The 19,848-nt window shown below is 50.9% G+C and overlaps 3 protein-coding genes across 6 annotated transcripts in view; 2 read left to right on the top strand and 1 right to left on the bottom strand.

The window, feature by feature from the left end:
• Positions 1–4: 4 nt before the first annotated feature.
• E4F1 (E4F transcription factor 1) lies at positions 5–8,542 on the top strand (the record flags this gene model as incomplete). Its single annotated transcript, XM_017734264.1, has 14 exons — positions 5–86; positions 182–321; positions 449–545; positions 1,192–1,397; positions 1,607–1,727; positions 2,000–2,152; positions 2,632–2,798; positions 3,295–3,522; positions 3,818–3,923; positions 4,507–4,724; positions 5,567–5,765; positions 6,312–6,472; positions 7,220–7,282; positions 7,450–8,542. Coding segments are annotated over 14 exons (2,289 nt in total), but the record flags the coding sequence as incomplete, so codon positions are not given.
• A 47-nt stretch (positions 8,543–8,589) lies between these two features.
• ZDHHC4 (zinc finger DHHC-type containing 4) lies at positions 8,590–17,861 on the bottom strand. 4 transcript variants are annotated; one of them, XM_017733999.1, is made up of 7 exons: positions 17,775–17,861; positions 14,757–14,887; positions 12,323–12,396; positions 11,008–11,186; positions 10,800–10,925; positions 9,790–10,034; positions 8,590–9,335 (listed from the first exon to the last, which is right to left on the bottom strand). In XM_017733999.1, exons 2-7 carry the CDS (start codon positions 14,877–14,879, stop codon positions 9,054–9,056), a joined length of 1,029 nt encoding a protein of 342 aa, XP_017589488.1. In that variant the 5' UTR covers positions 14,880–14,887; positions 17,775–17,861; the 3' UTR covers positions 8,590–9,053. The 4 variants fall into 4 exon arrangements, with proteins under 4 accessions (XP_017589488.1, XP_008631627.1, XP_017589489.1 ...); XM_008633405.2 differs by lacking the exon at positions 17,775–17,861 and adding an exon at positions 15,717–15,735; XM_017734000.1 differs by lacking the exon at positions 17,775–17,861 and adding an exon at positions 15,113–15,144.
• Positions 17,862–17,986: 125 nt separating this feature from the next.
• Positions 17,987–19,848, top strand: part of GRID2IP (Grid2 interacting protein) — a 34,554-nt gene continuing 32,692 nt past the window's right edge. The window contains exons 1-2 of the mRNA XM_017734263.1: positions 17,987–18,370; positions 19,639–19,847. Of these exons, the coding sequence (XP_017589752.1) occupies positions 18,256–18,370; positions 19,639–19,847 (324 nt within the window). The 5' untranslated portion in view covers positions 17,987–18,255. The remainder of the gene's footprint in view (positions 18,371–19,638; position 19,848) is intronic.

Genomic DNA, 19,848 nt, shown 5'->3' with positions numbered 1-19,848 from the left:
GGAGTCTCCCTCGCTGGAGCTGCTCCAGCCCGCCTGGACACGATCCTGTGCCGTGTGCTCTGGGGTGGCCCTGCTGGAGCAGGGAGGTGGGAATACGTTCTCCACCGTGGTCCCTTCCACCCTGACCCCATCCTGGGATCCCGTGGTGCCCTGGCCCCGCTGACGGAGTTTTCCCCCGCAGACGAGGATGACGTGCACAAGTGCGGGCGCTGCCAGTCGGAGTTCAGCTCCCTGGAGGAGTTCGTGCAGCACAAGCTGCAGAAGGGCTGCCAGCGCCCTCCCGACGCACTCGCCGGGCTCCTCGGCCAAGAAGGACAAAAGGTGACAGCGGCTTCTCCGAGCCGGGGCTGGAAATGATTAGGATGCAACGGTCTGTTGGGTTGGAGGGGAGGGAGCAGTGTGTTTAGATAAGCAGAACCTGCTTGCTGAACGTGCTCTGTGCCAGCAGGTGGTTCCTGCGGTCGAGGAGTCCATAACTGTTGCTCACATTGTTGTTGAAGCATCTTCCATAGCAGAGGAGATCAGCAACGCCTCGGCCATCGTAGGTGAGCTCTGAGGTGCTGCCTTGACACCCCTGGGGGGTTTGGTACCTGTCCTCTTCTGGTAGCTTTGGGTTGTGGTTGGGTGCGTGACATCTCTGTGTCATTGGGATTTAGGGCTGGGTGTTCCTGCAGCGCTCTGGGAGGCAGCCCTGGGCCAGCCCTGCAATCCTCCCCACATCAGGATCATGGAATAGTCATGGAGTGGTTTGGGTTGGGAGGGACCTTAAAGCCCAACCAGTGCCACCCCCTGCCCTGGGCAGGGACACCTTCCACTATTCCCAGATTGCTCCAAGCCCCGTCCAGCCTGGCCTTGGACACTTCCAGGGATCCAGGGGCAGCCACAGCTTCTCTGGGCACCCTGTGCCAGGCCCTCCCCACCCTCGCAGGGAACAATCCTTTCATAGTATCTCTTCTAAATCTACCCTCTTTCAGCTTAATTAATACAACTAATTAATACAAATTAGATGTTAAACTCTATTCTGGAAGTGCCCATTTTATGCTGCCATAATGAGAAGGTTGCAAAGACTTGAGTTGCAGGTTTAAAATACCTTTTCTCCTTCTGTCTGCACAAAATGCTGAAACAGTAGATGGTTTGTTGGGTAAAGCTCTGTCCTGTAAAGAACCCAACTGTCTCCCCACCTTTTCCCAGGCAGTGGGCACATCAAGGAGGTCATTGTAGCAGGAGATCATGTGTTTGAGAACCCAAATGGCCACGTGGACGGGGAGGTCAGTGAGGAGCAGGGCAGCCCCGAGGAGCAGGAGCAGGACATTTCCACTGAGCTGATCAAGGTGAAGCTGCAGGTGAACAAGGAAGGGCGATACGTGTGTGAGCTGTGCCAGAAGACATTTAAAACTGTGAGTATCCCCTCTGCTGATGTGGGTTAGGGAGGTATTTAGGCTGACTGTAAACTAGGAGATCTCAAAACTTGGGAACAGTGTGCTTTACTACCTGCCACACTTCCCAGAGGGAAGTTCTGCTTTCACAAGGAGCCTTGTTGTTCTTTACAGAAATCCAAAATCTTTAAACTGTTTAGCATGTCTCTTAAAGGAAATTCTTTCCCTCGGCCAGCATCCTCAAAGCTCACATGATCACTCACAGCAGCAGGAAGGACTATGAGTGTAAACTCTGTGGAACTTCCTTTAGGACAAAGGGGTCTCTGATCCGACACCATCGGCGGCACACTGGTAAGAGTTCTCCAAAATAACAGTTCCTTGTTACTGGAGCTGTCTGTGGTTATCCATTTGCCTTGCAGTGGAATTCCTTGCTGCTTTCCATGTTTCGCTGAGCTGAGACCATTGAGCTCCCCAGCATTTGGGGTGCTGGGAGGCAGGGAAAGATTCTGGATAGGCGCACATGTGTGCTGTAGAAAGCTGAACATGTTCTTCAGCTTGTCACACAGAGCAGATCCTGGCACTGCTGGCTTTAATATAGCTGCTTTGATTCTTGTCATTTCCAGATGAAAGACCTTACAAATGCAAGAAATGTGGGAAAAGCTTCCGGGAATCAGGAGCTTTGACTCGACACCTTAAATCTCTGACACCTTGCACTGAAAAAATTCGCTTCAACATGACCAAAGAAATAGTTGTCAACAAAGATGATCTGCCATCAGGTCAGTGATGCTGTCAGGACCTGCCTCGTGTCTGATAAAGCCAAACACTCACAGCACTTGGAATATAAATTCCTTCTGGCACAGGTTGCCCAGAGAAGCTGTGGCTGCCCCATCCCTGGCAGTGCCCAAGGCCAGGTTGGACGGGGCTTGGAGCAGCCTGGGATAGTGGAAGTTGTCCCTGCCCACGGCAGGGGGTGGAACTGGACGACCTGTAAGATCCCTTCCAATCCAAACCATTCCATGATTCTCATTTATGATAAAAAGTATTTCTGTGGTATTGAGGTTATATTTTTTACACCAGAAAAAAGTAATTTATAGAGCAAAGCTATTACCTTGAAGCCGGATGTGAACTCAAGATTATGTTTGAGAATCTGGTACAAAGGTGGCTTTAACAGGCCCCTCATGCTCTAAGGCAGATTTTTTTAGGGCACAGGGAGTTGCTGAGGGGTGCATTTCCCCATGTGGTTCATCCCTTGCAGGATCCTGCAGCTCCAACACAGACACGGTGTCCTCGATAGCGAGCGAATCCATCGAAGCCTCCCCTGTCATCCACCTTGTGACAGATGCAAAAGGCAACGTGCTCCATGAAGTCCATGTCCAGATGCAGGAACTTCCTGTGGTGGATGCAAAACCCCTGGAGCCAGATGTGAGTGTGGTTTGTCTCAAACACCCTTCGTGTGTTTCACGCAAAGAACATTTCACCTCATGAGCAAAAGTGTCTTGGGTGCTGACAGTAAATCTGAGTGTGGAATGAAGTGGTTCTTTTGGTTGTTTTCCATGTGGGCAGGTGCTCTGCTCTTTCCTGGGCCCCAGGGAAGTCGAATTGCTCACCTCTTTCTGCTGCTGAGCTGAGCACTGTGTGTAGCTTACAGGGGCTGGGGCTTTGCCACCACATCCTATAAAATGAGGGGATGTTTTTGTTGACCATTCCCTGCTGTAAGACTGTGGTAGGGGCAGAGGCTTGTCATCCCTTGGATTGTCAGTACAGATCCACCTCATCTTCCTCCTCAGCCCAGTTCCCTGGTTGATCTTTCAAACCCGTGGCACAGCATTGGACACCCCAGAGAGAGTGACCCTCGCAGCAGTGTTGCTGTAAGAAAACTGTGGATTTGCTGTGCCAAACTTCCTCTTTGTTCCTTCAGCAGTCACATCCCGAGGAGCTGCCGTGCGAGGGGGAAGTGAACAGTGAGAACCTGCTGAGGCAGGCCATGAGGAATTCGGGAATTGTCATCGAGAGAGTGGCTGTGGAGGAGGTGCAGAAGCCAGATGAACCTGTGGCAGCTGCTCCAGAAGAGCTGGAAAACAAAGGGGTGGAAGTAGAAGAGGAGCCGTGTGGGGAGCAGTGTGTTAAACTGGAACAAGCAGAGTCTGTATGTTTGTATTCCATCAACAGATTAACTTTTTAACCTTCCTTGTCTGTATTTGGTTGTGGGCAGCACTCTTGTCCTCACGTGTCTCTGCTGTGCCTGTGGCTTTGTGTCAGGTTTTAGATTGCGCAGGTGTGATTTAAGGGAAATGTTACTTCACACACGTGCTGTCCCTTTCCATCACAGAGATCTCTTTCCTGTCAAAGCTGGAGTGCTTAATTGGGAATTTGGGTAGCAATCCTAACTGGACACACCAGTACAAAAAAGAAAAGCGGTATTCTCATTTTCTCTCCAACAGACACCTGCAGAAAGAACCAACGGGTACAAACGTTACGTTTGCTCTCACTGTAATGAAGCCTTCAGTGAAGCTGCTGCCCTGGAAACACACAGCAAGAGTCACACAGGTAAAGTACTGCTGGGGCTGTTGTCTGATGAGCTGTGGCTCAGTGACCTCAGCCATGTACAGCTCCTCTGATGAGGAGAGACTGCGGGAGCTGGGCCTGGTCAGTCTGGAGAAGGGAAGGCTGAGGGGGATCCCGTCAATCCATACAAATCTCTCCCAGGGCTGTCAGAGGATAGTGCCAGACTCTGTTCAATGACAGGAAAAGGAGCAATGGCCAGAAACTAAAACACAGCAAGTTCCACCTCAACATAAGAACCTCTTTCCATGATGGTGGCAGAACACTGGAACAGCTGCCCAGGGAGGGTGTGGAGTCTCCCTCTCTGGAGACATCCCAAACCCACCTGGACATGTTCCTGTGTCACCTGCTCCAGGTGACCCTGCCTGGGCAGGGGTTGGACTGGATGAGCTCCAAAGGTCCCTTCCAACCCCAGCTATTTTGGGGTTCTGTGAAAGCCCACACATGTGGTTGACAATACAATTCCTCTCCTTCTCCAGGTTGATTTTTTGTAAGAATTCAGTTACACCTGTACCAGATGCTGCGGGTTGCCCTGGATCAACCACACGCTTTCTCTCTGTCCCTCTAGAGTACAAACCTTTCAAGTGTGAGGAGTGTGGCAAGGAGTTCACCAAGGGCTACCTGCTGAAGAAGCACCAGGAGGTGCACGTCAACGAGCGGCGGTTCCGCTGCGGGGAGTGCGGGAAGCTCTACAAGACCATTGCCCACGTGAAGGGGCACCGCAGGGTGCACTCGGACGAGCGGCCCTACGCCTGCCCCAAGTGCGGCAAGCGCTACAAGACAAAGGTGGGCCCCCCTCACAAAACCTCCACATTGGCCTGGCTTTGCTCCTCAAAGAGCAAGTGTCAGCTTGCCTGCCTCTTATGGGATGCCCAGAGAACTCTGGCTGTCCCATCCCTGGAAGTGTCCAAGGTCAGGTTGGATGGGGCTTGGAGCAACCTGGGATAGTGGAAGGCGTCCCTGCCCATGGCAAGGGGTGGAACAAGATGTTCCTTAAGGTTCTTTCCAACCTAAACCATTCAGTGATTCTGTGATCTGAAGCTGCAGAAAGACATTTTGGTTTAGTGGGGAAAAGAAAGACAGTCTTTGTAAAACCATCACATTTCTGAACTAACTGTTCCTTAATGCGTGGAACAAATATGTAATAATAGTGTCCTGGTTCTGGCCAGGACTGGGTTAATTTTTGTAGTAGCCACGAGGGAGCATGGCCAGAACATTCTGGTGCGGGGGAAAGGAGTTCCTTCTGTCTATTATCAGGGCAAGTGAATTGCTCACCTCTCTCTTGTATCCTCTGTCATCAGTACTGTTGTTTGTTTTCTTATTTCTGTTTCTGGTAAATTGTTCGTATCTCAGTCCATGATCTTCACGTTTTGTGCCTCCAGTTCTCCTCTCCAGCCCACTGCAAGGGGAGGGGGAGAGGGAGAGGGGGAGCAAGCAAGTGGCTCATGGTTTGGAGAGTCCCAGTGGAAGCACTGACTTGGAGAGTACCATTCCTAAACCACCACCCAAGAAAATCAAACCCTTGTGTCCTCTAAGAGACATTGAGTTCCACCCTGGAAGTTAAACCCTGCATCCATGAGTTTGCCGTGTCCTTTCTGAGCCCTTCCCTTGCCTCCCTGTGCGTGCAGAACGCCCAGCAGGTGCATTTCCGTACCCACCTGGAGGACAAGCCCTACGTGTGCCAGTTCTGCAGCCGGGGGTTCCGGGAGAAGGGCTCCCTGGTGCGCCACATCCGCCACCACACCGGAGAGAAGCCCTTCAAGTGCTACAAGTGCGGGCGCGGCTTTGCCGAGCACGGCACCCTCAACAGGCACCTCAAAACCAAAGGTAAGCAGGGCTGCCCTGGGGAGAGGCTGCTCTGGGGTTGGGTTTGGACAGGCTGCCCTTGGGCTGGGTGGGAATGGTGGGGAGGGTGGATCTAATGACCTGCGTGGAAGTGGGGATGTTCTGTGAGGAAAATGCCTTGAGTAAAGTCCTCACCAAAAATCTGGTTTGGTGGGATTAGTTGCACTGGATTTGCTGCTCCTTTAGCTCCTAAGCAGGGATTTCCGCTTCAGGTAGTGCTGATGGTGCTATTCCAAAGGAATAATACAAATTTACTGGAGGAAAAAAAAAGTTTCCTGTGAGAGGAAAAAAAAGAGAGAGATACTGAAATGTATCAGCAGAAGATTGGTGACGTAAAAAAGCAGCTGCTCTGCTCTAGGCTCAGTTGTCTGGTGTCACATGGGCTCTTCTGGGCTGTTCCTTGGCCTGTCCTGGTGGGCCAAGAACCTCTCATGTGACACTGGTCACTTGTCCATGGCATCCCCTTGCTAGTGCTGCTGCTATTGGAGATGCTCACAAAAAAGGATGTTTTTCTGGAATTCCATCCAGGTGGCTGCCTCCTTGCTATGAAAGAGGTGGAAGAAGTGATAGTGTCTGAGGAAAGCCAGTCTGCTGACAACTTAGCAGCCACGGTGCTTTCAGAAGATCCACACACGGTGCTGGTGGAGTTCTCCTCGGTGGTGGCAGACACTCAGGAATACATCATCGAGGTGAGAAAGGGCAGCCAGCCTGCTCATTGGGAATTTAGCACAGGATTTGGTCAGGAAAAGCTGCAGTTGTTCATGTTCCTGCTCCAGCCTTTTGGGAGAAGGTAAAACAGGCTCTGTGCTGCCTGCATGGCCCCAGGAGTCAGTAGGATTAGCCTTGTTTGGAAGGAAAGCACTTGGAGCTTCCCCACCCTTCCAGAGTGCCGTGTGTGGGCAGGAAAAGGAGAAGGGAAGACTGACAGTGGCTCAGCAGGAGGCTGAGCCTGAGAATTTTTGACCACACCACATTTTAGGTCCTCACAACCTTGCTTCAGCTTTCCCTAGTATTTTCTCCCATTTCTATTTATCTTACTTTGTCCCAGACAATCTCTGTTGTTTCTAACAAAGGCTGCCAAAAGCAATGAATTCTGTATTTCACTTTATCCCCTCCATCACACAGAGACAGTTCTCATCCAAGTGGGGTAACACAGCTCAGTAATTGAGTGCTGTGGTAGTTTCTCTCCAGTAGGAGAAAAATCTGCTGCTTGGCCAAATCCTGCTGAGGGAGGACATTCTCTTTCAGTTATTTGTGAACATTGTGCATTAATTTTAAGTAGTTCCTGATAAAGGGATTGGGAGGGAATGTCAAGGAGTTGTCTTTGGAGTAGCTACTGCATGTGGGGGAACAGTAAGATGTTAGTGAATTATATCTTGGTGATAAAAATCTTTTTATATGACCTAAAAAGGGAATTATCTTATTTTGTTTTTCAGACTTCTACTGAAGACATGGAGACCAGCGAAGCTACTGAAATAATAGAGGGAACAAGACATGAGGTAAAGCAGTCCTTCAGTGACACGAGGGGTGAACAGCTGGAGCAGCCTGGAATGCAGAGCTGCTCCTGTCACTGCCCCGTGGTTGTCAGGCATCTCTGCAGTGATAATCGCTGTTAATTCTCCCAGTAAATGCACCAACCGTCAGTGCAACCCCTCTCCCCTCGCAGGTCGACAGCCACATCATGAAGGTGGTGCAGCAGATCGTGAACCAGGCCAACTCCGGCCACCAGATCATCGTGCAGAACGTCACCGTAGCCGAGGGCGCTGCGGCCACCGACACCGCCGACACCATCACCATCGCCACGCCCGAGAGCCTCACCGAGCAGGTGGCCATGACCCTGGCCTCGGCCATCGGCGACGGCGCCGTGCTGGCCACCGACGGCAGCCTGGCCACGCAGGAGGCCACCGTCACCATGGTGGCGTCCGAGGACATCGAGATCATGGAGCACGCGGGGGAGTTCGTGATCGCCGCCGCGCAGGAGGGCGAGGTGGAGGTGCAGACGGTGATCGTGTGAGGGATGGCGCAGCTGCAGAACTGCCTGGCTCCTCCAGGCACTGGGGCTGGTCAGAGAGCAAAGGGGGGGAATGTTCTGGAGGGAAGTGGCTTCACGGGATGGTACAGGCCCAAAATGGGATAGCGCAGGCCTAAAACAGGATAGGACAGGCCCGAGGTGTTCTCAGGCTAAAACCAATACCAGGAATGAAACCCTTGGCCTGGTGGCACTGAGGAGACTGACAGGTCACAAGTGGCACTCAGTATTCTGTACAGCAGCCTCGAATTAAGGAAGATCCTTTGGGCATCAGTTCCCTCTGCCTACGGGACAGCAGTGGTCTGGTTTTTAAAAGGATTCAGAAAGTGTAGCAAAGATGTGGGGTCTCATGAGAGATTATTTAAATATATGCATTTAAAACAAGTTGAGAAAACCAAACTTAAGGAGTTGTGGTGTGTGTTGAGCACCACTGAACCACTCTCATGCCTTTAACCTCACTCCTTCAGGCCTCCCAAGGCATGGTACTGCAGTATTTCTCTTTTCTTTGATATCCTGGACAAGTAGCCTTATGTACTGGTCTGTGAATGCATTATTGTGCCCTGCAATGCCAGCCAGGCTGCTCTGAGAGCCAGCCTGGGGGCTGGAAAGCCATATTGTATAGGAATTTGGTTTTTTTAAACCATATATGATTTTTAATTGCATATTGTACAGATTCGGCATGTAAATAAATACATTTTTAAAAATAAAATAATTTAAAGTTCCTACGATATTTTTTCCCAATTTCTCTTCTATTGTACTCAAACTGAAGCATTTCTGGAAGGAGAGGAGAACAGGAACACTTTTAATTTCCTTCCTGAAATTAATGCCACAAAGCTGCAGTAGGACATGGTTTCTGCAGGTAAGATCCTGCCAGAAATAATTTCAGCTAAACACACACAGCCTGTTGTAGTCATTGTTAACAGTAATGAGTCAATTGTTTCCCAAAGAAAGGGACTCACAAAAAGATGCTGCTTCCTCAAATTCACAGGAGCTCTGTGTTAGCCTTTCCCAGTGAGAAAGATTCACTTTGGGAAGATGGACCAAATCCCTGTAGCCAGGGGCCAGGGCTGAGCTGGCCTTGAGTCTTGCTGAGTGGGGGAGCTCAAATGATGCTCTGCTGAGGCACCAATATGTGAATTCTGCAGTAATCTTGTTCCAAAATCTGTCTGGGGCAGCCAAGGCCACTGCTGAACTAAAGTTGTAGAAAACATTTAAAAATGCCCAGAGAAACAATAATATCTTCATGTTTTCTTCTTCCTTTCCAACACTGTAGGAGGGTTAAAGATTTCCCTTAAATTCCTCCAGATCCCTTTAGAATAAATGTTTTTGTAGATGAGGGGTCTGTCATGAGGCTGCTGTGGGAGATGGGAACCCCTCAATCTTCGGGATTTGCACCATTCATTGGTGGTTTGGTTGGTGAGGGCCAAATACAGACTGAAGCAGCAATATCCACCCAGGACAAGAGTGAGCAGGATGACAAACCCCAGCATGAAGACAATCCTAGGGAAAGTCAAGAAAAGGTGCTGCAGAAAAAGAGAAAAATAAGTTAAAAAATGGGAGGGTTGAATCCCATGAGTACAGCTGGAATGCACATCCGTGTGTGCACGTGGAACTGTATCCACATTCCAGGGTGGTGGGTCCTGTTTAACATCTCCACTAAGATACCTCAGGGACTCTCAGCTGTTTCCTAAACTACATCAGCTGGTGATTGGAATGTAAATTCCTTCTCTCTAAATCAGATCTGCTGAGTGACTGATCCTGGAGACAGGAATATGAAGGATGGCAAATACTGTGAGAAAAATCCCCCAGTTTTAAAGTATTCTGCAGTGGCAGCTTTCTAAATCTAGTTACATGTGTAAACCAGCTAAAAACCTGCAGTCTGTCCCAAAACCCTGCAGTCTGTCCCCATGCTGGGGGAACAGGACAACGTTCCTGCCAGCAAAGTGTGAGACACAACATGTTACAGCATGAACTGACCTGAATGAGGAAGGGAATCTCCACGGCGTGCTCCTGTCCCTGGGCATCCAGGTAGGTGCCGTGCATGATGTTGGAGAGCAGCAGCACCTGGATGAGGAATGCAGCCGTGACAGCAGCCACGGCTCCGGCTGTGGCTGTCAGGGAGAGCAGGTACAGCAGGAAAACGCCAGCGTTGGAGGCGCCGATGCAGTTGTTGACCCACACACAGTGGTGGTCAAAGCGATGCACACACGTCCTGCAGACACCTCGAGGGGCAAAACGAGTGTGTTGGCACTTCATTTTTAAGTAAGCAGTTTGATCTTTACGTGGTTTTTAAGATGAAAATATGTGGGAGTTACAGTCAGGGTTTAGCTGGCAGCTTTTCAAGCAAATAAATTAATTTTGGTTGTGTATCTTAAGAAAAACAATGTATCCCATCTCTTTTATTCACCAAAACTGCAGCTCCAAGGCTTGGTTTCTCTAACAGTACTGCCTGGCAAAGCACCTGAAAGGTAGAGATTGTAGCTCCCACCTTTATTTTAGATGATAAAAAGAGGTGGTGGACTTCTCATCCCTGGCAGTGTTCCAGGTCAGGTTGGACAGGGCTTGGAGCAACCTGTGATAGTGGAAGGCGTCCCTGCCCCTGACAGGGGGTGAAACAAGATGGACTTTAAAGATCCCTCCCAGCCTAAACCACTCCAGAACTCTGTGACTCTATGAAACACAAAATCCTGAACCCAGGTCTTGACAGGTAATAATTTCTCTTTTAAATTCCAGCTGCTCACAAGCTTGGCTGTTCTTGACCCTAAATTATCCCTCAGAACTGGTAATTTCTGTGAGAAGAAACAGCACCCAACCAGCTCCACAGATGGGCAAATGCAGCTGTTACCTGGGACCCCAGGAAAACAAACACAGCCCTGTGAGCACTGAGCTGGTAACAGAACAGCTGTAGCTGGGACTGCAGCTCCTGGAGGAGAATTCCTTTGGGAAAGTGTTATTTTCATGCTTATCAAGGAATTTCAGATCCTTACTGCAGTGCTTGGACCTGGCTGGCTTCTCCACGGTGCACGTGGGACACACAAGGCCTCTCTGAAACAACACCCCATCATAGGCATAAACCTTAACCAGTGATGCAGCATTGGATTTTGTTACTATACCTGTGAAAGAGACAAGAAAAACAACTAAAAATGGGATTTGTAGCATTTTTTCTGTTTTCAAAGAGCACGAGCATGATCTTACCAGGATTGGCCCGGGAGCAGAGCAGGAAGCAGCCCACATTCCCAGCCAGCAGCAGGTAGGGCAGGAGGAGGAGGAGGATGTGGAACTGCAGCTCCCAGCAGTACACAAACACTTCCCAGGTGTATTCCCCAAACACTGCAGCCTGCAGGGCTACATGCAGGACCACAAACAAACAGCTCCTGGAAAGGAAAGGGGACAGTCTATTTAATACTCAGCATCCTGATTAACAGGTCAAGTACACTCAGAGGTGATCAAAGACTTTCCAAATGCAAGGAGACACCTCTTTTAGGTTTTCAGGCCAGCTTGGATTGCATATTAATAGTGTTTTCTCCATCCACTGGCTTCTCCTTCTCTTCTTCCCACATACACTCCTTTAAATATGTCAGCTAAATTCCCTGCTTTATTCACATATCCTTTGGATTTTTTTTCCCTGTCAGTACAAAGTCTTATAATCACTTGCTGCTGACAAAATATGCCACAGCAATAGGCCACAAAACATTCTGCCAGAAGACATTTGCTACTCTGAAAGCAAAAAAATCCCCCAAAATAATCTTAAAAACTCTGCAATAATATAACCAGCTGTTAGAAAATAGGTGTGGCAGGAGGTGGGCAGTGGCGAACACCAGTTCCAGAGCGTGTGGAGGGTCCCAGTGCCCCCAGCACATGTGACAGTGTCACCTCTCTGTCTCAGGCTGTGTTAGAGCACAGGATCAGCAGAACAGGCACAAAACAACCACAGCACTCACAGCACAGCTGTAGATTCACAGCCCTGAAGTCACTGTCACACTGAGCTGCTGTCCCCAGAGAAAAGGTATTTAAATCATTCCTGAGGCACCAGAGTTTACAGACACTACAAAATCCACCTGAATCCAGCAGACCACACACTGGCAGCTGTGCGGCTTCCCCCTCAGCCACCTGGACATCCAGGCTGCTGGACTGAGACTAATGGGATTTGAGAGAGAGGATGGAGACTGAGAGTCTGTCTGACTCCATCTGCAACTGCCAGAGAGACTGTGGTAATTCCTGTGGGGATGCAGGATCCCACCAGTGTGACCAACATCTGTTACTGAGCCACATTATCTTTATTTCTCAATATGTTCAAACATTTCAGGGTTCCACCTTCTAAACAATGACCAAGGAAGGGAGAGACAACAGCGTGGCAAACATCAAAGGGAATCTGTAATCCCTGACAGGCATCTCAAATAGAGAGAGAATATCCAAGGGTAATACTGAGAGCTCTCATGGTGGCAGGAGATCCCAACAGTAACCAGAAATAGGAGTAAAAAATAATGTCAAAGGCATAAAAATGCAATACCTTGTGTGGAAGAGCCTGTGCAGTGTCCTGTGTGTCACTCTCTGGAGCTGGGTGGGGATCACCAGTGACAACACCTGAGGGAAATGAAGCTCTGTTACCTGACCATCACTGCTGCCTTGGGGCAAGTTCAGATCTAATACAAGTCCCTCATCCCTCAGTTCTGGATCTGCACAGCCACAGCACCATAGAGGAGGCTCCTTTTCAGGGGCATCTGAGCTTCTCACCACAGAATAAAGGGGGGAAGAGACCTTTGAGATCCTCCAGTCCAACCAAAACACAGAGAATCACAGAATCCTGGAATCACTAAGCTTGGACAAGCCCTCCAAGATTCTCATTTCCAACCTCTGTGCCAACTCCCCACCTTGTCCCCAGCCCAGAGCACTGGGTGCCTTGTCCAGTCCTTCCTTGGACACCTCCAAGGATGGGGACTCTAAACCTCCCTGGGCAGTTCCAATCCCTGACCACCCTTTCCATTAAGAAAGAAGAGAGGCAGGGAGGCTGCTGGGGTTTTCCACATGGGAGTGAGATTCCATATTCCTGGGAGCACCCCAGGCCCAAGCAAACATATCTGGGTTAATGTGTGAAAGTTCTAAGGAGCTTAGGGTGGGTGTAGGGTGGGGATGGGTTAAGCAGGGGATAAAACTGAGCAATTCCCCAGCTTCAATATGCTCCATCAGCCCATCTGACAGATCAAGGGGAGATAAGCAAAGGGGGGAGATAAGCAAAGGGGGGAGATAAGGCCTGTGGCCTCCAGAAAAGAGAGAAAAAATTCCACAAGCCAAACAACCCCCAAAAAATCCAGTTTCTCCAGCTACAGCTCTGATCCAGCCTGATGGCTCCATGTCTAATTGCCCTTTCCAGCACAGCTTGACGTGCTGAAGAAGGAACCTGCCTGTGTTCATTGAGTGAATCCCTCAGCCAGAGATGTGCCTGTGGAATTGTCTGACTCGGCTGCTCTGAGCTGACAGATCTCTATAGCAACATGGCTCAGGAATTAGAGCAGCTGAGCCTATTTCTAGCTGGCATGGAAAGAAAATATGCAGTGAGAGCTTCTTGCCTCAGACGTGAAAGACCAGGAGGCAAAAAGCATATGTGGAGCTGAGAAGATGCTAAATATTTTTGTGTGAACTGGTACATCTCAGCTCGGCGGTTCGAGGGATAAGTGTTTTTTTCAAGTGTGCTGCAAGAGGAAACACAACCCAGCAGAAAAGAACCTGCAGAAAACTTAAACACACTGCAGGCTTATGCCAAGCACCCTCAGCTGCTCCTCCATGGCCCCTCCAGGCCCTTCACCACCCTCGTGTCCCTCCTTTATCACCCTCGTGTCCCTCCTTTGGACACTCTCTAAGAGCTTCAGACCTTTCTGATATTGTGGGGTTTGTATTGTATTGGTTCATATTTATCTTGTACTGTGGCCTTTCACTTAGCATTGCCTGTATTTATATCCCAGGTAAAATATTGATTATATTCATACGTATTTATTTCCCAGGCACAAGTATTGATTAGATTCCTCCAGACAGTGGCTTCATACCACAGCAGTAATTTAATTGCTGCTGTTTAAACACTTCATAGCAGCAGCTATTAAGATATGGGGGGAAAAAAATCAATTTCTCTGCACAGTGTGTCTATAAACCAAAAGGAAGTACAATACCAGTAAAAAAAAAAGTCTGTCTGAACTCCTGTGAACAGCATTAAATACAATTTACAATTTAAGTGATAATTCTCTCATCCTTTACCTTCCAGGAATATTACAGCTTTTTTTCCCTTTTCATTCAGACACAGCCCAACAGACAGAAAAATGAACTGGTGCTTTTCCAATATCCCATTTTAACAATAAAATGCCAATTTTTAATCCTCTTTTAAAGCTCTTCATTCCTCCCTCTTTCTTAGCAAACAAGAGCCTGCAGCATTAGTACACACATTAAAGAGCTTCCCCTAAAATATCTGCCATCACTCATAATTCTCTCCCTATTTTAATCCTCAAACTTCCCCCACCTTTCTCCTCTCAATGTCAGCAGCCAATACCACGAAACTGCAAATTCCTGGGGCCTGATTCTTATTCAATTTCTCAAAGCTGAAGTGTTGTGGTGTCACTGGACAAGGTGCTTCTGGCACTGTGAGAAGCTCCATCCTCACCCCAGACAGGCACAGGCTGGAATGGGAGCTGGGAGACCCAAATGGTTTTTATTACCTGCTTGGGCAGGATTTAATCATCTCAGAGGAAGTGTATTTCTACTTCCTATCCCACTTCCTTGAGAGCATACATTAAAAGGATGCATTAGATTAGTAGTAAACACACACACTGGCTTTTTTTTTGGAGAACAAATATAGCAGTTGCACTAATTTTAGCACAACAGAGCAGGGCAGATTATCAGAACGGGAGATGATCATTCCCCTGAAAGTTCATTCTTTACCTGGAAGCCCAGTGCTTTACCTGGCTTGCCCTGTCGACACTCCTTGTGAGGAAACTCTCCTTCCTTCCTGAGCAGAGGCAGAGCAGGGCAGTGACAGTGAGCACAAAGCACAGGTAAATCAGGAAGAGTGTCAGGAAGTCCATCCCAAGCCCTGGAATGTAACAGAAGCAGCTGTTAGACCCCTGCGTGCCAGGTCCCTGCAGCAGGGCCTGGGATTCCCTAAGCCCAGGCAGAGCCCCCCGGGCCCCTCCAGCAGCACCCAGAAATACATACAACAGTGACCTCAATCCTGTGAGGGCCAAGGCAGAAGCACAGAATCCTTTAGGCTAGAAAAGACCTCTAAGCCCATGGAGTCCAAGCTGTGCCCGATGCCCACCTCGTCACCAGCCCAGAGCACCGAGCGCCACATCCAGACATTCCTTGGACACCTCCAGGGATGGGGACTCCAGACCTCCCTGGGCAGCCCCTGCCAAGGCCTGACCACCCTTTCCATGGAGAAATCCCTCCTGATGTCCATCCTGACCCTCCCCGGCACAGCCTGAGGCCATTTCCCCTTTTCCCATCCCTTGGGAGCAGAGCCCGCCCCCCCCAGCTGCCCGCTCCTGTCAGGGAGTTGTGCAGAGCCACACGGTCCCCCCTGAGCCTCCTTTGCTCTCGGCTGATCCCCTTCCCAGCTCTGTTCCCTTCTCTGGCTCCAAACCCCCAGTGTCTTTCTTGCAGTGAGAGACCATTAAGGATGGCTATTAGGGAATTATTTTTCCTTAAACCTTTGCTCCTTTGTCTTTTTAATCAATAAAATGCATAAAACCCATTGGTTAACACAATCTGTTTGACACATCTGTGTCCAGATTTGTGGATGCACTTTCCCAGTCTGAGTGCAGAACCAGCCTCCTTCAGAGATAAAGCCGTAAAAACATCAGTGAAATCAGTCTATAAATCCCGGAGCTGTCGCGTTCTCGCAGTCCCGGGCAGCTCGTTACCGTGTGAGCCCTGTGCGGCTGATGTGCTGCTTCCGTCTTCCCAGAGCATCGCCGCCGACTGCCCTGGGCCATCCTGTGTCATTCCTTAGGAATCGCCAAAAATTCCCTCAGTTTTGTGGCTTTTGGCGGAGTCGCTAAAGCAAAACCCTTGTGCCTTCTCAGAGCTCTGAGCACTATATTCCCTTGCAACCCGGATCCTCCTCATCTCACCCTGTCCCAGGTGAGGGGGGTTCGCTCCCGCAGCTGCTGAATCTCTCCTGGGGCCGGGATGAGGTGGGAACACGCAGCATCCAGCGCTGTGCCCGTCCCTCCGTGGGGTCTGACAACTGAAACCGCCCGGCGCTCCCGCCGAGGGCCGATTGGGTTACGGTGCCTGCCTGGAATTTGCCAGAGAAACTCGTCCGGTCGCGGCCGCCGCGTCACCGATCCAAAGGCTCCCAAACTGCTGGGATGGTTTTCCCAGCTCTGGGTCCCCTTGTGCCACTGGCTGGAGGTTGGACAGCACAGGTAAGCGTTCCAGGGGTGCTCCAGGGGCTTTGGCACCAAGAGGAGATTAATCGTCTTGGTGGGAGGCAGGAGAGGAGGTTGAGTTTCAGGAAGTCTCTTTTTTCCCTTGGTAAGTCCAGTGCACCCACTTGGGCCTCAAATGCACCAAACAGGATATGAGAGGGAGAAATGCAGCCAAAATATTCCGGGGGCACAGCTGTCCTGGAGTGCAGCCCGAGACACTTGGCTCCTGATGGAGGATGGACGGAAAAAGCCACTTTCCCCCATCCTACTGAGACAGCAAAATTTCTGCAGGTATAAAAATAGCTTGGCTTGGGTCACTGAATGTCACCTGGCAAGTCTGGCAGCACAGAAGGGGCTGGGGTGGGCACGAGGTGGTTTATTTGTGGGAGACCAGGCAGGATCTGTGTGCCACGGTCCCTGGGCACAGCCAGGACAGGAGCTGCAGCGAGTGCCACCACACTGGGACCAGCAGCGACACTGCCGAGGAGTTCATCCACTCTCGGTGCCCTTACAGGCTGTCCTCAAGGACAACCAGCCAGCAAATACCTGGACAGAGGCTGAGACTGAGAGGGATGAAGCTCATTCAGTCCAAGTGCTGTGAAAATCAGTCAAAAAGTCTGATCTGGTCAAAGTCTGGTGGAAGGTCTTTGTGGAAACCACCTCAATTCACTTGGGATCCCAGAACTCAGTTATTGCAAGGATTAAAATTTGCTGTCAGTGTTTAAAGTGCTCAAATCACTTAAAAATGGAGGAAAACAAAGCAATTACCTCACTGACTGAACAAAAAAAAGGGGATTAATTGCAGTTTTGACTGTTTGGGCAGGGAATAGTGACAGAGATGCATGAGGTTTGTAGGAGGTGTTTGTGTCGGTGTCAGCACGGGAGGACAGATGCTTGGGGATTGCTGCTCAGAAGGAGATTTGTGCAGGAGAACCTGCCAGAAAGGAGCTGGAGAGGACAGGCAGAGGGGGAGGAGGAGGAGGAAGAAGTGGGTTTCAATCCCCTGCAGCAGTCCCCTGCAGCAGACCCTCCACCATGTCGTGCTCACTCTCCGGCTGTGCAGAGCAGGTCCCCACAGCTCTCCTTCCTCAGGCTGTGCCCAACCCCTTGCCAGCTGTCCCAGGGTTTCCGGGGAGGTTGTTTCCCACCCCGTCCATCGCTGCCGGCAGCACGGCCCGTGCCGGAGCCGAGGGGAGGCCCGGATCACCGCGTGGTCCATGAAGAGATGCAGACGCCCCTCCTGCTGGTGCCGCAGCAGGACGCGTAATTCCCTAAAACCTCTTAGCGTGCTAAGCCCTAGGATCCCTCAGTGCCGAGGAAGCCGAGGAGAAAATCAGAAATAGCAGCTTAAGGGACAGTCGGTGCCAGCGCGGGGGGCTCTGTGGCCAAACACTCGGCTACTCCTCCCTGCGAGGACCCCCCGCTGTCCCGCACGGCGCAGCCTGGCTGGGGACAGCTCTCCCGGTGAGCCCCGAAGTCCCCGACCCCCAAATCCCTGCAGCAAACCACGCGTTGGTTGCACTCCCAAAATCTCGGTGTCCCGCTCACCTTTGCCGGCGGGGCCAGCGAGGTCCCGGCACGCCCAGGTCCCCCCCAGCGCTGTCCCCGCTGCTCTGCACGGCGCTGTCGCTTCAGATTTGCCCTGTGGGTAAAGGATTTCCCTCCACGGGCACTAATCTGTTTTCCCTCCTTCCAGCTCCTAATTCCCCCCAGATCTGCAGGCTCAGGTCAGCACCAGGCTCAGCCGGGACGAGCACGGCAATTAGTCTGCCCGCGCTCCTTTGTGCGATGGAAATAAAGTTAATTAGGAAACGAAAAAGCCAGAAAGACCTGAGTGCGTGTCTGGCGCTGAGCTGGAGCAGCTGGAAGGGCGCAGGGCTCCCGTAAGAAGGCCGGGAAGAGGCAGCCACCCGCTGCCCGCTCTGTCCCACGGCAGCCTTTTCATCCACCCCCCGACCGTCCCCCCAACCCCGGGGCTGCAGCGAGGACGGGGGAGCCGGGAAGATGCTCCCAGGAGCCCTGCGGGTACATGGGAAGCGCTTCCGGGGGTGATGGGAGGAGAGTCAAGAAAGCTTCGAGCCCTTGGTGGGACAAACCTGCCGCCGGTGAGAGCCTCCGGCTCGCCTGGATGGCTGCGGACTTCTGTAAGTGCTCGAGCCGAGGGGTGGAGAGGTGGAAGGGGGTGCAGCTCCCCGCTGATCTGCCGGGCTTTCCCCTGGAGCACAGCCCAGAGCAGCAGCACTGGGACCATTCCAGTGTTTACTGGGCTCTTGCTGAAGCTGTCAGAACTTGTGCTCAGCAGCCCCGGGGATGGGGTTTGGTCGCAGATGGGTTTCATCCCGCTGCTGCCAGGCTTGTCCCGTGCTTCACCCTCAGCTCTTCCCCTCTGAGTCCTTGTAGTCTCTGTAAGATAATTTGCCCAGGTAAAATCGTCCGAGTTTCATTTTTGTAAGTGCTTAATGTGTGTTCAGTGACACAGAGGGAATAAACATGGGGGTAAAAAGCATCTTCACTGACAGCTGAGACCAAACGCAGAGGAAAACCACACGAGTTATTTTAGTGAGTGTCAATGGACAATGCAGGCACTTACACATCACAGAATCACGGAATGGGAGGGTTGGAAGGGACCACAGCGGGGTCATCTGGACAGCACAGCATGGAAAGGGCATCTGAGTGCACTGTGCACATCAGCTGGTCGGGTTTACCTTGGGCAAAGACGACTCCTGCAGATGTTCAGGGCTGATGTGCCCAGTGTCTCCTTGAACATCCATGGAGCCAGTCCAAACCCTTCACGTGAACCACAAACAAGTCCTTCTGAAAATCCTGCCATTTTGGAATGCTGCCATCAGGACAATCCATATACGGGGCTGAGAGGGCACAAAGAAATGATCCTGGGAGAGATGAGAGGATTTGGCAAATTCTAATGAATTTACAGTAATTTTGTAGTTGCAAACAGCTAAAATATTGAGTGTTGAGACAAGCTGGTTAAAATCAAGCTGGTTTAAGTCCTTGGATGATCTATTCATTAATGTGACATATCAGAGAAATGAAATAATCATTTTGATAGACAAATAAATACAAGAAGACGCCTAAATGCACCTCCTGGGGAGCGGGGGTAGGTGTGTGCCACAGACAGGTGAGATCAGGGCTGTGCCAGGTCACTGTTGGGTGCCACGTGTAGCCCCAACCTTCCCAGCCGAAGTGGCCTCCTCAGGGGCACTGCCAGCAGCCAAAGATAGAATAAAAGCTGTTATTTTAAGGAAATCTAGAGGAAATACAGGATCTTGGGGCGTTTCTTCCCGCGGTGAGGGGGACACAGCACACACTGTAATGGGCCTCACACGGCATCTACAGGCACGACCCCTAAGGATGGAAAAGCCGTGACAACTTTCTTTCCTTCCTTCTTTTCCAGTCGCAGCCATGCCGGCAACCAACCAGGGCTGGCCCGAGTCCTTCGGGTTCCGGATAAGCGGCTCCGGGCCGTGCTACATCCTGTGGGTGCAGGAGGGCAGCAGCGCGGCGCTGGCGGGGCTGCGCCCGGGGGACGAAGTGCTGGAGATCGAGGGACAGCCCGTGTCCTCCCTGGGCTGCGGGGCGCTGCCGGGGCTGGGCCCGCCGTGGG

The sequence above is a fragment of the Corvus brachyrhynchos genome, unplaced genomic scaffold, assembly GCF_000691975.1.
Source record: "Corvus brachyrhynchos isolate BGI_N302 unplaced genomic scaffold, ASM69197v1 scaffold5, whole genome shotgun sequence".
NCBI classification, from domain to species: Eukaryota; Metazoa; Chordata; class Aves; order Passeriformes; family Corvidae; genus Corvus; species Corvus brachyrhynchos.
This window is presented reverse-complemented; position numbering and strand designations above follow the sequence as displayed.

Coding starts and splice junctions, on each gene's coding strand:
- ZDHHC4 (XM_017733999.1), bottom strand. CDS start 14,879: ATGGACTTCCTGACACTCTTCCTGATTTACCTGTGCTTTGTGCTCACT. Junction 11,187..12,322: donor CACAGGCTCTTCCACACAAG/GTATTGCATTTT, acceptor TTTCCTTTCCAG/GAGCTGTTTGTTTGTGGTCC. Junction 9,336..9,789: donor AGATTCCCTTCCTCATTCAG/GTCAGTTCATGC, acceptor CTTTTTCTGCAG/CACCTTTTCTTGACTTTCCC.